At 48.7% G+C, this 16,239-nt stretch overlaps 1 protein-coding gene across 8 annotated transcripts in view; it reads left to right on the top strand.

The window, feature by feature from the left end:
- LOC142576642 (PHD finger protein 12) overlaps positions 1–16,239 on the top strand; it is a 146,795-nt gene that overhangs the window by 22,718 nt on the left and 107,838 nt on the right. For all 8 annotated transcript variants that reach the window (XM_075686863.1, XM_075686860.1, XM_075686861.1 and 5 more), the window contains one exon: positions 7,015–7,147. In XM_075686863.1, coding sequence (XP_075542978.1) covers positions 7,015–7,147 — 133 coding nt within the window. The remainder of the gene's footprint in view (positions 1–7,014; positions 7,148–16,239) is intronic.

Raw genomic sequence — 16,239 nt, 5'->3', positions numbered from 1 at the left:
AAAATGGCACTGGGCAGGTAATGTAATGCACAGGTTAGATAACCGTTTGACCATTAGGGTTACAGAATGGGTACGAAAACAAGGGAAGTGCAGTAGAGGACAGCAGAAGACTAGGTGGTGCAATGAAATTAGGAAATTCGCTGGCGCTAGTTGGAATCGGTTGTCGCAGGACCGGGGTAATTGGAAGTTGCGGGGAGAGGCCTTCGTCCTGCAGTAGACATAAAATAGGCTGGTGATCACGATGATGATATTAGACACAATAGGCCGACCTGGGATTTCTGCTGTAAATATTTCTTCGACAGGAACTTCGTGTATTTTAGGAACAAGATAAAAGCGGCCTGTTCTTTTGTTCTTGGGCATCATGAAGCAATATTCAGGTTGCGTGATTAGTTCCCTGGACTCTAAAAAGATATAACAGTGTTTTCAAGACTCATGCGCATCAAGGGGTTCTTTTTTGATAGGCCAGACGTAGGGAAACAAGATATTATAAAGGAGATTTATCGGGGTTCGTAGCGACCGCCGGTTCTAAGATGCACCGAGCAGTTCCCGAGCTCGAGCCTCTGCTGCGCGCTTGATGCTGCCAATGCTGCTGACTCTGTGCGCACGTTCGTTCCCTTCCTTACAATGGCCCCGCGGAAATTAAGGAGCCATCCTGGCGACTTAGTTTTCTGGAAGGACGGTAGAATGGTGATACAGCTTGGGACGTTGAACGTGACCGACTTCGCGGTTACGACGTCGCATGTCAGACGCTGGCGTTAGCGGCTCAACCAGGTAATTAACGGGTGATGTTCTCTCGAGAACGTGGTATGGCACGTCGTACTTCGGAAGGAGTTTTGAAGCGAGCCCAGGCGTTCGGTGTGGCACTAACAACCAGAATAGAGCGCCCAGGAGAAAAGTGGGAGTCGAGTTCTGGGCATCGTGAACGGCTTTTTGACGATTCTGGTCGTCCGAGGTGAATCGGCGGGCCAGCTGGCGACATTCCTCGGCGTGTCTATCGGCTTCCGAGATCGGCAGGCATTCGGATGGGTCCAGCCGGTAGGGCAGAGTGGTGTCAATTGTGTGCGAAGGATGACGGCCGTAATGAATGTAAAAGGGTGAGAATCTGGTAGTGGCCTGAGTCGCGGTGTTGTAGGCGTAGGTGACAAACAGAAGAACTAGGTCCCAATTAGAGTGATCAGGGGTGCGATCGGAGATGGTTGTTCGCCGTGTTCGTTCGGTTACCGGCGCATGCAATTGGCCTACTCCGCGCCGAATGGCGCGGCCACGTTTTTGGTGACGTGAAAATGACGACACGCTCCTGTCAATCATCTTCCCACCGAGCATTTCGTCTGCTAGGCGCCGAACCCGACGGGAGCTGTGAAGTTTGGAGCGATCATACGGCTTCGCATGGCGCGTCTGGTGTGTTGGATTGGATCCTTCTGGCGGCTGCGGCATGGCACGTTTGGATTCAATCCATAGTTCGAGAAAATGGTGCTTCCGTTGGAAACTTAGGTTGTTGCGCTGGCGTTTCTAGAGGAAGGAGGAGAGCGGGTGGCGGTGCGAATCGTGTTTGAAAAAAGGGCAGAAAGTGAATTCTGGCATCGTTTTCATTTCTCGAAACAAATAATTCGTTGGTTGTACAGCGAAATCGACCCCATCATCGGTGCCAGCGAGCCACTGGAATGTTGTCGCTGCCTCTTGAAAAGTGTGCCACTCTTCCTGTCGTTTCTTTTTCTTTTTTCTTCTCGCTGTGCGCGACACCACCTAGGGACGACGCAAGGAAACTAATAGTTATAAATTGCAGTAGTCATTTGAACTACTATTTGAAAACGTGTTTGGGCTTGAGAAGAAAAAATACATTTTTTTTAGATAAAGATTTCATTCATTTGGAAGACTAGAAACATTTCGTTTTGTAGTATACTGTCCGCAAGCTGACGACAAACGACGAAAGTAAACTTCCGGGGAGGTCACCGCTTCCTGATTGGCTGCTCTCTCCGCCCCGTTGTCACAAATTTTGCATACTGCCACAGTGTGACGTTGCAGCAACCGAACAGAATGCGTATCGAACAAAATATCTCCGATCGCGCCCCATGTGAGACATACATGGCGCGCATGTCACAAATGGTTTGATTAAAGCGTTCTGTGGTACCGTTAGTCTGCTGGTGATAAGCAGTGCATTTACGATGAACAATAGCGCATTCAGCAAGCAGTTGTTCGATGACTTCAGATAAGAAAGCGCTGCCTCTGTCCCTTAAAAGTTCACGTGGACCTCCATGACGAAGGAGAAAGCGGCGAAGTATGAAATTGGCGACCTCCTGTGCTGTAGCATTTGGTAGAGCAGCAGTCTCCGCATAACGGGTTAAGTGGTCTACCGCAACGATTATCCATCTGTTGCAGGTAGGAGTCAACGAAACTGGCCCGTAGAGATCTATGCCCACGCGATCAAAAGGTCGGGATGGGCTTTGTAAAGGCTGGAGTTCACCGGCGCAGTTGTGCGGTGGCGCTTTGCGGCGCTGGCACTCATGACAAGAGCGGACGAACTTTCGGACAAAATTGTACATTCCCCGTCAGTAATAGTGGTGTCGAAGTCTTTCGTAGGTCTTGAAGACTCCCGCGTGGCCACACTGAGGGTCGACGTGGAACGAGGAGCAGAGCTCTGACCGCAAGATTCTCGGAATGACGAGTGACCAGGTGCGTCCCTCTGGGGCATAGTTGTGTCAATATAGTAGATGGTCTCGAATCGCAAAATGAGGAACTTGGCGCCAAAGCGTACGTGACGCCGGAACTTTCGACGTATCTGAGAGAAGGTAGAGCAGAGATGCAGTCCAGGGACCATTACGCTGCGCAGCAGCGATAGTGTCAACGACCAGAGAGGATAATGTGCATTCGCAGGAGGAGTCTTGACTAGCCTTCGGGGGAAGTGGCGATCGGGATAGCGCGTCAGCGTCGGAGTGCTTTCGCCTGGAACGGTAAACCGCGCGGATCTCATATTCTTGGATTCGCAATGCCCAGCGGGCAAGGCAGCCCGATGGATCTTTGAGTGTCAACAGCCAGCATAGTGCGTGGTGGTCGGTCACTACGTCAAACGATCGGCCGTATAAACATGGGCGAAACTTGTCAAGCGTCCACACAATGGCCAAACACTCCTTTTCTGTAATGCTGTAATTCTGTAATTACAGAATTAGTGTTCTGTAATTCTGTAATTTTCTGTAACAGCCGGCAGCGCTTCCGCGGCCTCTTCATGGATCACGTTACGGAGATGAGACGACAAAGAGCTGGCAGACTCCTGAGTGACGGACACCAGAAATAGCTGTCGTGCGACTTCTTCGCGCACGAAATCCTTGATTTGGGTTATCAGGGAGGCTTGTTCTGGGTCGGTGGTCAGGCTGCAGAGTGATGCCGCATTTGGTGTGGGATGTCGCCTTGTCAGAGCTCGCTGCTTGCATAATTTATCATAGCTCTGGCCCAAGCTGATGACGTCGCCAACAGTGCGCGGGTCCTTGGCCAGAAGCATCTGGAATGCGTCATCATCGATTCCCTTCATGACGTGCTTGATCTTTTCCGCTCCGTCATGGCAGCGTTCGCGCGCCTGCACAAATCTAGAACGTCTTCGATATAGCTGATGAATATCTCACCCCTGTCCTGTGCGCGTGTACGCAAACGCTGCTTGGCTCGGAGTTTCCTGACGGCGGGTCGGTCAAATACTTTTGTAATCGATGTCTTGAACGCTGTCCACGTTCGGATATCCCGCTCATGATTTCTGAACCAGAGACTGGCCACGCCCGCGAGGTAGAATGATACGTAAGCCAGTTTGTCCGAGTCATTCCATTTGTTGTGAACGCTCACCCGTTCGTAGGACGACAGCCATTCTTCAACGTCGTTGTCGTCGGTTCCGCTGAAGATAGGAGGCTCCCGTTGGTGAACGGTGCCAGCGCAAGGGACGGGTGGCAATGGAAGTCTGCTGGTCGGCGTCCCGCATGGCGGAGGGTAGCGTCCAAGAATGGAGTTCCAGGATGGTAGAATGCAATGTTACCCCGCATGGCTCCACCACTTATAAAGGAGATTTATTGGGGTTCGTAGTGACCGCCGGTTCTAGGATGCACCGAGCAGTTCCCGAGCTCGAGCCTCTGCTGCGCGCTTGATGCTCCCGATGCTGCTGACTTTGTGCGTTTGTTCGTTCTCTTCCTTACAATATATACTTTTTTCGACCACCTTGCACGTGGACACTGGAAACCGAACAGTGTCCAGACCTTAATTTATACATAAAGCTGATCTCTAAGGAAGTTCTAGAGTCAGTGTGGCATCGCCAGAAAAGTAAAAATTTTTCTCCCGCTCAGCACCAAATCCCTAAAGAACTCGTGGAAAGGAATAATATTGTAATAAAAGCAGCAGACAAAGGCAGCAATATTGTAATCTGGCCTAAGGAAAAGTACAACAATGAGGCCTCCAAACAACTGAGCAACCACACCCATTAAAGAAAACTCGACTCTAACCCAACTTCAGACTACAGAAATGCTGTGAAAAACACAATAGCGGAGTTCCTGTCCAGGGAACTAATCACGCAAGCTGAATATCGCTTCATGATGCCCAAGAACAAAAAGGCAGGCTGCTTTTATCTTCTTCCTAAAACACTTAAAGCTCCCGTCGAAGAAATATTTACAGCAGAAACCCTAAGTCGGCCTGTTGTGCCTAATAACAACACATGTACTTAGTCACCATTTAAATTCTTAAATCACCACCTGTAAAACACCCCTACCGCCCTCCCATCTTTTGTTCAAGACATGCTGCACTTCCTTCAAATTATCGATGGCATCAACGCCAACCAAATCCTTTCCGGCCGCGCTATTCTAGTCACTTTGGATGTTTCTGCCCTTTACACTAACATACTCATGAGTGAAGGAATTGAAGCCGTTTCTAAATCCCTTGCAATCAGTCCCCAAGCGCACATTCCTAAAATTTACCTGCCGATGCTTAGGTTACTTTTTACGCTCAACTATTTCGAATTCAATTCTATTCATTACCTGCAAACTTTCGGCACTAGCATAGGAACAGCATTTGCTCCCACGTATGCAAACATTTTTGTGGGAAAGTTTGAAGCAGACCTGTTGAAATCCTACCCTTTAAAACCCCACACCTATTTTCATTACATTGATGACATATTTATAATATGGGAACAGAACACATGCATGTTAACTGACTTGATTAGCCATTTAAATCGATTTCACCCTAGTATAAATTTACTGCTCACCACTCTCCTAGTCAGATCAGCTTCCTCGACACGACGGTCTACATAGAAAACTGAAAACTGAGTATGTCACTTTACTGGAAGCCTAAGGATAGCCAGCAATATTTAGACTACAACAGTCATCAGCCGCGACACTGCAAGCAAGGAATTTTTGTCGAACAAGCAAAACGAATAAAAAGAATGTGCAGTGAAGACCACGATTATGTCCACCACCTAAGTGACCTTAAAACAATGCTAGCAGAAAGAAACTATCCACAAGTTGTTCTCGATAGAGCTTATGATGTTGCGTCAAGATTGGAGAGACGGGCGGAATTAGCAAAGAAACTGCCTACACGAGAATCTGACAGACCGCCAGCCTTTATAACAAAATATTCTAATGCACTCCCAAAGATAAACAACATCCAACGAAAATACCATCCAATATTATCAGGTAACGAGCGTCTGAGAAAAGCGTTCCCGGATGAACCGAGGGTTGCCTATCGCTGCAACAGGAACATTAAAGACATGTTAGTGCACGCAAAAGTCATCCAACATCACTCCCCCGTTATAAAAACATGTTGTGGCCCCAGATGCGAAACATGCAAGCAGCTTCAAAGGGACATTAAAATTAAAAGCACTGCAAATAGTTATACACACGAAATCAAATCATTCATTTTTCTCAAATGAGTTTAATTTCTGGTGTAGTTTGATGGAGGTGCCTTCGGAGGAAGAAAAGTCTTTTCAAAGCTTTAGATGTTAAGGCTTTAACACGAGAGTGGCACCTGTGATTGTCTGATATTACTAGGCCAAGATATTTATATTCTTTAACTGTTGTCAGTGGAGTGCTGCCAGCTGTGTAAGGGTATATAGAGACATTCTGCTTTCTAGTAATGTGCATGACGGCTGATCTACTTACATTAAGACTCATCTCATTAAGACTCAACCTGCAAAATGGAGGTCCCCACCTTGTGGGTTTCCGCAGAACTATTACATCACTACTAGAACTACTACATCACTATGCAGAACTATTACACCTTTGCTTCGAGTTGTTGACAAATTCGACTTCGCCCTACCATATGCTAGCTGCTGGGTTAACTCAGATGGTAGGGCGGCTGTCCCGGAAAGGCGGTGGTCCCAACTTCGAGTCCCGGACCAGGGCGAATTTTTCTTTAACTGCGAGGCCTTTCTTTCAAGGAACCCGTGTGGATTTCCTTTGTAGCAACTGCTACGATTGGGTTGATGTCTCATTTTTCCCTTAATTACTTCTCTCCACCTCGCGGGTTTCCGTAGAACTCTTACATCAAGCTCTTGCCTTTGCTTCGAGTTGTTGACAAATTCAACTTCGCCTTGCCATCTGCTAGCCACCTGGTTAGCTCAGATGGTAGAGCGACTGCCCCCAGAAAGGTGGTGGTCCCGGGTTCGAGTCCCGGACCAGGATAAATTTTTCTTCAACTGTGGGGCCTCTCTTTCAAGGAATCCATATGGATTTCCTTTGTAGCAATTGCTACGATTGGGTGGATGCCTCATTTTTCCCTTAAGATTGGTAAGTTCTCTCTGCTTTGTTGGTGATCTCAGGAATGTGTTAGAGAAGTGCGGAGTTTTTAGATAGTAATTTCTTACTTATTCAAATTATCAAACAGTTTTGCAATCTCCCTTTGAGATATCCGGGATCCAGGCTTGTCATAACTGCTTCTGTGAGTGGGTTCACTCGGTGTGGAGAGATAAGTAGTGGACATAATATAATGAGGCTGACCTTTCAGCCACGTGTCACTGCCCACTAGAGAGGACAACGTAATGTGCGCTGAATGCAGGAGCTGTCGGTGGGCCCCGCTAATTCAGTGCGACTACTGCCCGCTGCTGTTTCATGCCGACTGCTTGGAGTTTCCACTTGCCTCCCTGCCTACTGGCCGATGGATGTGCCCTAACCATGCAGAGAACTTCTTGGTAAGTTTGATCACTTTTAATTTTTTAATGCTTTGCGGTTGGTATTGACTCTTAGCAGTAGGAGGAGCGCTTCACACAGGAGATTGCCTCTGGCGCCTGCAGTGCTGCATCATCCGGTGCCATTAAAAACCAAATACCAAACAGGATCTGGGCTTGAATTGCGAGTATCAAGTGGAGTGAGCCTGACACAATAGCTGAGTACTATAGTAGGATACAACTTTAAAAAAAAGGGGAGGCCCCGCTCAGGTGACCGAAGCCGACATCCGTTTGTCTCCGCGACTAAAATAATCCCGCTCAAAAAATTGTGCTTCTGAAACGCGCAATTCTCGATTTAAAGAAAGACTTTTGTATTTTGATGATTGGTTTAGTAGAGCTCTCATGTGCTACAGCACATGCCGGATCGCGATAGAAAAATAACCCCGTGCCTTCCACAATGCTACCCGTCGTCTGCTCTTTAGCTTCATTGCAAGTGACAAAAGTAGAAAGAGCAGCTCTGCGTGGCTTTTGCGCTTGTTTACATGTACACGGCACATTTACTACTCCTGTTCCGAGCTTCAAATGAATCAGTTGCTATTGAACAAGTAGTACATATATAAAACAATGCATTTATCGCAACCATTACAAACTCAAGATGCTCGGTGTCAGCGAAAGCACAGTGTTCAAGGTGAGGAGGGAGGTCAAAGCTTCACATATTTCGGGTGGCAAACTGTCGACGCCCTCGCGAAAGCACGCACGAAATGCAGAGAAAAGAAGAAGCAGCACGAAGTATGACACAGTGTGCGCGCCAAGGTTGTGTGCACGATTTCTTTCGCCGCAACGAGATACCGACGGTCGAGAAGATCACTAACGAGTTCTCGAAGCGGATATGGTATTATGTTTCTGTCCTGGGATTTGCCTGACGGAAGGCCAGTGCTATGGTGTGTCGACCGTGGAGGCAGCATTCATCCCCGCATGGTGCCTGCTTCGGGCACACGACTACGTGCACGGCTCGGGTTTCCTCGCTGCTGCACGGTGTCCACGACGGAAGCGGCCACCGGATGACAGACTGCTATTCGGCCCCTCCCCGTGCCGGCAGCAATGCAACCCCCCCTCCTTTGTCCGGCGGTGCCCGCACCACGAATGACTCCCGCTATGTTTGGGACGATTTCCAAAGGAGGGCTGTGTTTTGACACTGTGCCTTGCAGTTGGTTCCCTTTGTCCTATGCTCTGCTAGCATTGTTTGTACTAAAAAATGCTGAGTGAAGTTAAATGTGTTTTATTGAGGCAATTATTTAATTCACAAGCCACCGGCATAGCGATCGACGGCCAGGTTCAGACAATGACATTTGTGAAGTAATAAACGGTGGAAGTTGCAAAAGCTCTCAGTAGACTGCGTTGCTGGGGTCCACTCACTGAAAAATGTCTTTGCAACGACGAAAGCGTCAGACAGGAAATGACACCCCACTGCACAATGTTATTCGTGTTGAAAATTTTTACCATCATATGTGATGGGCAGCGAAACCGTATGTTTACTAAGACTGAATGCATGAAAAATGCAACAGCATAGCAAGGTGTTGTTTCGCAGTATGCAGCCTTTCATGTGCACTTCTGGCGAGCTGCCACATGCACTGATGCATAAACATGAATAGAGGTAAGAGGCAAAGTTACTGTGCAACCCACATGACGCTTTTGAGAAAATGTATCTCTAAACCTTTCTGTTTTCATAGGCGATCAAAATTTGTTTTGCGGGAGTTGGTTAATCACATTGCAGCAACAACACAAGAAGCAAGGACAGAAAACACAGTGAGTAGGCAGATTGAGAAGACGAGGTAGACCAGTGAGAAAGGTTTTAATGAGATGGAAGAGGCCAGCCCTGCAGTGTACAGCAGTTGGTGCTTTGAATGAGATTGGTTAATGAAAATGTGTAAAGACTTTGCTGAAAGAAAACTAGCAAAAACAAATGCTAATATACAATAAAAGGACAGAAGTAAGAGTAAGCACAAACACGCATGGAATCAGGCACGTCGTCATCATCATCATCATCATCATCATCATCATCATCATCATCGTCAGCCTGGTTATGCCCACTGCAGGGCAAAGGCCTCTCCCATATTTCTCCAACAGCCCCGGTCATGTACTAATTGTGGCCATGCCGTCCCTGCAAACTTCTTAATCTCATCCGCCCACCTAACTTTCTGCCGCCCCCTGCTACGCTTCCCTTCCCTTGGAATCCAGTCCGTAACCCTTAATGACCATCGGTTATCTTCCCTCCTCATTACATGTCCTGCCCATGCCCATTTCTTTTTCTTGATTTCAACTAAGATGTCATTAACTCGCGTTTGTTCCCTCACCCAATCTGCTCTTTTCTTATCTCTTAACGTTACACCTATCATTCTTCTTTCCATAGCTCGTTGCGTCGTCCTCAATTTGAGTAGAACCCTTTTCGTAAGCCTCCATGTTTCTGCCCCGTAGGTGAGTACTGGTAAGACACAGCTATTATACACTTTTCTCTTGAGGGATAATGGCAACTTGCTGTTCATGATCTGAGAATGCCTGCCAAACGCAGCCCAGCCCATTCTTATTCTTCTGATTATTTCCGTCTCATGATCCGGATCCGCAGTCACTACCTGCCCTAAGTAGCTGTATTCCCTTGCGACTTCCAGTGCCTCGCTGCCTATTGTAAATTGCTGTTCTCTTCCGAGACTGTTAAACATTACTTTAGTTTTCTGCAGATTAATTTTTAGACCCACTCTTCTGCTTTGCCTCTCCAGGTCAGTGAGCATGCATTGCAGTTGGTCCCCTGAGTTACTAAGTAAGGCAATATCATCAGCGAATCGCAAGTTACTAAGGTATTCTCCATTAACTTTTATCCCCATTTCTTCCCAATCGAGGTCTCTGAATACCTCCTGTAAACATGCTGTGAATAGCATTGGAGAGATCGTATCTCCCTGCCTGACGCCTTTCTTTATTGGGATTTTGTTGCTTTCTTTATGGAGGACTATGGTGGCTGTGGAGCCGCTATAGATATCTTTCAGTATTTTTACATACGGCTCGTCTACACCCTGATTCCGTAATGCCTCCATGACTGCTGAGGTTTCGACAGAATCAAAAGCTTTCTCATAATCAATGAAAGCTATATATAAGGGTTGGTTATATTCCGCACATTTCTCTATCACCTCATTGATAGTGTGAATATGATCTATTGTTGAGTAGCCTTTACGGAATCCTGCCTGCTCCTTTGCTTGGCAGAAGTCTAAGGTGTTCGTGATTCTATTTGCGATTACCTTAGTAAATAGTTTGTAGGCAACGGACAGTGAGCTGATCGGTCTATAATTTTTCAAGTCTTTGGCATCCCCTTTCTTATGGATTAGGATTATGTTAGCGTTTTTCCAAGATTCCGGTACGCTTGACGTCATGAGGCATTGCGTATACAGGGTGGCCAGTTTCTCTAGAACAATCTGCCCACCATCCTTCAACAAATCTGCTGTTACCTGATCCTCCCCAGCTGCCTTCCCCCTTTGCATATCTCCCAAGGCTTTCTTTACTTCTTCCGGCGTTACCTGTGGGATTTCGAGTTCCTCTAGACTATTTTCTCTTCCATTATCGTCGTGGGTGCCACTGGTACTGTATAAATCTCTATAGAACTCCTCAGCCACTTGAACTATCTCATCCCTATTAATAATGATATTGCCGGTTTTGTCTCTTAACGCATACATCTGATTCTTGCCAATTCCTAGTTTCTTCTTCACTGTTTTTAGGCTTCCTCCATTCCTGAGAGCATGTTAAATTCTATCCATATTATACTTCCTTATGTCTGCTGTCTTACGCTTGTTGATTAACTTCGAAAGTTCTGCCAGTTCTATTCTAGCTGTAGGGTTAGAGGCTTTCATACATTGGCGTTTCTTGATCAGATCTTTCATCTCCTGCGATAGTTTACTGGTATCATGCCTAACGGAGTTACCACCGACTTTTATTGCACACTCCTTAATGATGCCCACAAGATTGTTGTTCATTGCTTCAACACTAAGGTCCTCTTCCTGAGTCAAGGCCGAATACCCGTTCTGTAGCTTGATCCGGAATTCCTTTAGTTTCCCTCTCACCGCTAAATCATTGATCGGCTTCTTATGTACCAGTTTCTTCCGTTCCCTCCTCAGGTCTAGGCTAATTCGAGTTCTTTCCATCTTATGGTCACTGCAGCGCACCTTGCCGAGCACGTCCACATCTTGTATGATGCCAGGGTTAGCGCAGAGTATGAAGTCTATTTCATTTCTAGTCTCGCCGTTCGGGCTCCTCCACGTCCACTTTCGTCTATCCCGCTTGCGGAAGAAGGTATTCATTATCCTCATATTATTCTGTTCCGCAAACTCTACTAATAACTCTCCCCTGATATTCCTAGTGCCTATGCCATATTCCCCCACTACCTTGTCTCCAGCCTGCTTCTTGCCTACCTTGGCATTAAAATCGCCCATTAGTATAGTGTATTTAGTTTTCACTCTACCCATCGCCGATTCCACGTCTTCATAGAATCTTTCGACTTCCTGGTCATCATGACTGGATGTAGGGGCTTAGACCTGTACAATCTTCATTTTGTACCTCTTATTAAGTTGCACAACAAGACCTGCCACCCTCTCGTTAATGCTATAGAATTCTTGTATGTTACCAGCTATATTCTTATTAATCAGGAATCCGACGCCTAGTTCTCTTCTCTCCGCTAAGCCCCGGTAGCACAGGACGTGCCCGCTTTTTAGCACTGTATATGCCTCTTTTGGCCTCCTAACTTCACTGAGCCCTATTATGTCCCATTTACTGCCCTCTAATTCCTCCAATAGCACTGCTAGACTCGCCTCACTAGATAACGTTCTAGCGTTAAACGTTGGCAGGTTCATATTCCAATGGCGGCCTGTCCGGAGCCAGTGATTCTTAGCACCGTCTGCTGCGTCGCAGGCCTGACCGCCGCCGTGGTCAGTTGCTTCACAGCTGCTGGGGACTGAGGGCCGGGGTTTGATTGTGTTGTTCATATAGGAGGTTGTGGCCAAGTACTGCACCAGGGTGGCCAATCCTGCTCTGGTGAGGGAGTGCGTTACCGGTTCTGGTCACCGGGATTAGGCCACACTCCAGGCCTGTGTATGCAATTTTATCAACACGCGGACTTTTTTTTTTTTTAAATCCGGTGGAAAATTGCCGGCACCGGGATTCGAACCACGGACCTCTTGCACGCGAGGCGGGTGTTCTACCTCTACGCCACCGCTGCGCTCTACGCCACCGCTGCGCTCGTATTCAACACACGTATTCAAACATATTCAACACGTATTCAAACACAAATGCGAAAACTAAGAAAAACTCAAATGTAAAGAAATGTGGGAAATAAAAAAAAATTGACAAACGCAAGAAAACATACACACATTTACAAACAGACGCGGGTAGAGGTATTATAGGAGCGGGTTCACAAGCTGCTGTGTCTACCGTCTCATATGTTTTTTTTTTAACCGTTCTCTTAACACTGTCTTGGGAATTTTAATTGCAACATATCATGAGAATCGAAAAGCAGCGTGAAGCTATGTTGTGGGAAACCATATCGAGCGAACACAACTTATGCGTGACTGTGCCACAGCACGCATTCTACAGCTTGCGCGCGCGGTGAGCACTGATGGAAAGCAATCAATCGACGGTGCTACACAACGCTCGAACACCGCTGTTAGACGCTCGGCTATCTCACAGCTGACAACAATCGTTCACGCTTAGTTGACAGCGACAAAACTTTGCATTGGAGGCTTCTCTTGCAAATATTTTCTGTTGAGATGCTCGTAGGTTTGTTTCATGCACGCACGCTTTTCTCACTTCTCCTGGGAATGGTTTTGCTCCATCACTTCACCCCGTCTGACAAGAAACGCAGCGACACAGTACAATAACACACCCACCGCTGACAGTAGGCACCAGACTTTGTCAAACTTTTCTTGTCGTAACTTCACTAGGGAGTGATATAAAAAAGACATGGAACAAACAGGCGGGATGTGTGTTTGCAGCGGTCGCCGTGGGATCCTGTTTTCAGGCGAAGCGTAGCACAGTGTCAGTGATGCTCGCTGCTATGTTTCTTCGCCGGACCACAGCTTAGAATAAACGCACACGGCACAAATGCCACATTGTAAGCTCACAGTAATATTTCCGACATGATAGACAATCACAAACAGTCTGGGAATTCACTGTAACGAGGGGTTGACGCACACAGCTGACGCGACTTGGCCCAGTTCGAAGCCCGGGCGGCCATCTTCTCCGACGGCGGGGTCACCGGCCGTCCGGCTCATGACGTCAGTCCAGAGTGCGCGCCCATTGGTGGATGGTCGTGTGCATCCGCGTCGGAGGAGTAAACGCCCCCTTTTTTCTAAAGTTGTATCCGACTATAGAATGGAGGTAAAACAGCTTTGGCAATCATTGCAACATGGAGAGTTGGAATGCCACTGAGAGCGGAAGCATCAGAAGTTCACAGGAAAGCAGAGAATAGGGCCGCAATATTTACTATCATTCATAGTTTAGCACTCAGTGTTTGGTGAAATGGGAGCATGCTGATAGTAATGTAGAGCATGTGCCAGGACTAATGATGATACATGGCAGGACAGGGCACATACATCAGGCACAGGAACGTGCGTCATCTTTTTTCTTGTCTGCTTTCAAGCACTCTGCCAGTGCAAATGAATGCACAAGACGATGCTTCAAACAAATGTTAAAGAAATAGCACAGGTATGCGGCGACAGCAGATCGTGGCATTGTGTTGGTAGCACTAATGTGCACCCGCAGTGGTGGCTTAGCGGCTATGGTGTGTAGCAAGCATGTGACGCCCCCTCAGGCATAATCTTCGTTGGCCCGCCAGGCTCGGTGGCCCGCCAGGCTCGGTGGCCCACCAGGCTCAGTAGGCAACAATGGTCACTGCACCGCAATAAACACTGACGAGCACAGCTGCTCGGCGGTCAGTCATCTTTCGTCACCACCATGCTGTGGAGCGTCTGTGTAACGGAGGGTGCCTCAGGCCCTCCCTCGTTCAGGAACCCGTATGGATCGTGACACTGGCGACAAGTACCTACCGATCGTCCCATACCGCCGCGAGCGGCGAAACACCGTTGCCCATTGCTGCTGCCATGCCGCTGTACGCAAGGCTCGAGCCGTTCAAGAGAGATGGGTCCGCCTGGCCAATTTACGAGGAACAAGTCCACGTGTTTTTCCGGGCAAACGACACACCCAAGGCCAAACAGCGAGACATTTTCCTGGCCAGCTGCGGTACCCGTGTCTTCAGTCTCCTGCTCGACTTTCTCAAGCCTGCCATGCCGCATGTTAAGACGCTGGGTGAGCTGCTCGCCATACTGCGCTCGCATTTCAACCCAACACCCTCCACACTAATGGAGCGTTTTCGCTTCAACAACCGGAGCCGCTGGGAAGGAGAGACCCTCGGGCAGTTTGTTGCTATGCTACAAGGGTTAGCGAGTGCCTGTGCCTTCGGGGATCAACTGGACTCGCTGCTCCGGGACCGTTTCGTCTGTGGAATCAACAACACCACCATGCAGACGCGACTCCTGGAGCTTCCCAACCCCTCGCTGGACGCCGCCGAGAAGGCAGCGCTGGCAATGGAAGCTGCTGCCAAGGACGCTGGAGAGATTGCCCGTGCGACTGGCTCACCGTCGGCGGAAGCTGTGGTCAACAATTTGGTGGCAAAGGGCAGTACCTGCGGCCGCTGTGGTGGTGCTCACTCCCCCTCAAAGTGCCAGTCCTCGCAAGCATAATGCTTCACATGCGGAAAAATTGGGCACCTGGCACGGGTATGCCGAAGGGGGAGGACGAACAGCAGACAGCAGCAGCAGCCTGGTTCAAGCCCGCGGCCAGGTTAAACGTCGCAAAATTACGCAGCGGGGGCGTGCGGCAGGAGGCTGAAGTTCTTCCGCGGCCAGTCTCCACGTCGTGGCCGAGGACCCGTTGATTTTCGACATGTGGCACGCAGGCCTTGTACCATCGTCTGTGCCGCCTTACATGCTGACCGTCGAAATCTGTGGGCACCCCATTTCCATGGAGGTGGACACAAGGGCCAGCGTGTCAGTAATGGATGGGAAGCTCTTCAAGCATACTTTTCCTGGCGTGTCCATCGAGGCTTCAGGCGTGTTGCTACGCAGCTACTCCAGGCAGCTCCCCCAGGGTCAGGCACAGATCAGCGTTCGCTTTGGCGACAGGGAGGCAACCCTTCCCCTTTACTTAACCAAGGAGGTCGTCGCCGTCGCTGCTGGGCCAAAACTGGATTCATGCACTGGGCGTTTATCTGCCAGAGTGCATGTGCTGTGGAGTGCAAGCCAGCCTGCATATGGTGAAAGACGTCCCCAGCCTCCTGATCAAGTTCAAGTCCCTGTTCCAGCCAGGGGTGGGCACTTTCGCTGGCACGACGGCTGGCATCTATGTACCCAAGGGAGCCCGGCCTCGTTTTTTCAAGCCTCGCCCACTGCCGTTCGCCCTGAAATACAGGGTCACCCAGGAGCTGCAACAGTTACAGCGAGAGAGCATGCTGGTGCCCGTCAAGACGCCTGAATGGGCTGCTCCTGTCGTACCAGTCCTCAAGCAAGATGGCAGTGTCAGGATCGGCGGGGATTTCATGGTTACCATCAACTCTGTCGCTACTCTCGAGAAGTACCCTGTTGCCCCTGATTGAAGATCTCTGGTCATCGTTGTCCGGTGGACAGAAGTTCATCAAGCCCGACCTCAGAGATGCTTACCAGCAGCTGGTGCTCCAGGATGTCTCCCAGAAGTATGTCACAATATCGACAACTTTGGGGCTCTTTCAGTACACGTGCTTACCGTTTGGCATGGCCTCAGCCCCGGCCATATTTCAGAGGGAGATTGACAACCTCTTCAGGGGCATGAGGCACGTGGTGGTGTACTTGGATGACATCCTGGTTACTGGCAGCGACGACAGGGACCACGTGCAGAACCTGCACAACGTCCTGGCACGGCTGCAGGACTCCTGTCTGAAGCTCAAGCTGGAAAAGTACGTTTTCCTGGCCCCCAGTGTTGAGTACCTGGGACATGTCATTTCCCAGGCTGGCCTAGCCCCAGCTCCCTGCAAAGTTGATGCTGTGCTCAAG

Source organism: Dermacentor variabilis, chromosome 3 (assembly GCF_050947875.1).
Source record: "Dermacentor variabilis isolate Ectoservices chromosome 3, ASM5094787v1, whole genome shotgun sequence".
Classification (NCBI taxonomy): Eukaryota; Metazoa; Arthropoda; class Arachnida; order Ixodida; family Ixodidae; genus Dermacentor; species Dermacentor variabilis.
The sequence above is the reverse complement of the archived record's forward strand: the minus strand, read 5'-3'. Positions and strand labels throughout refer to the sequence as shown.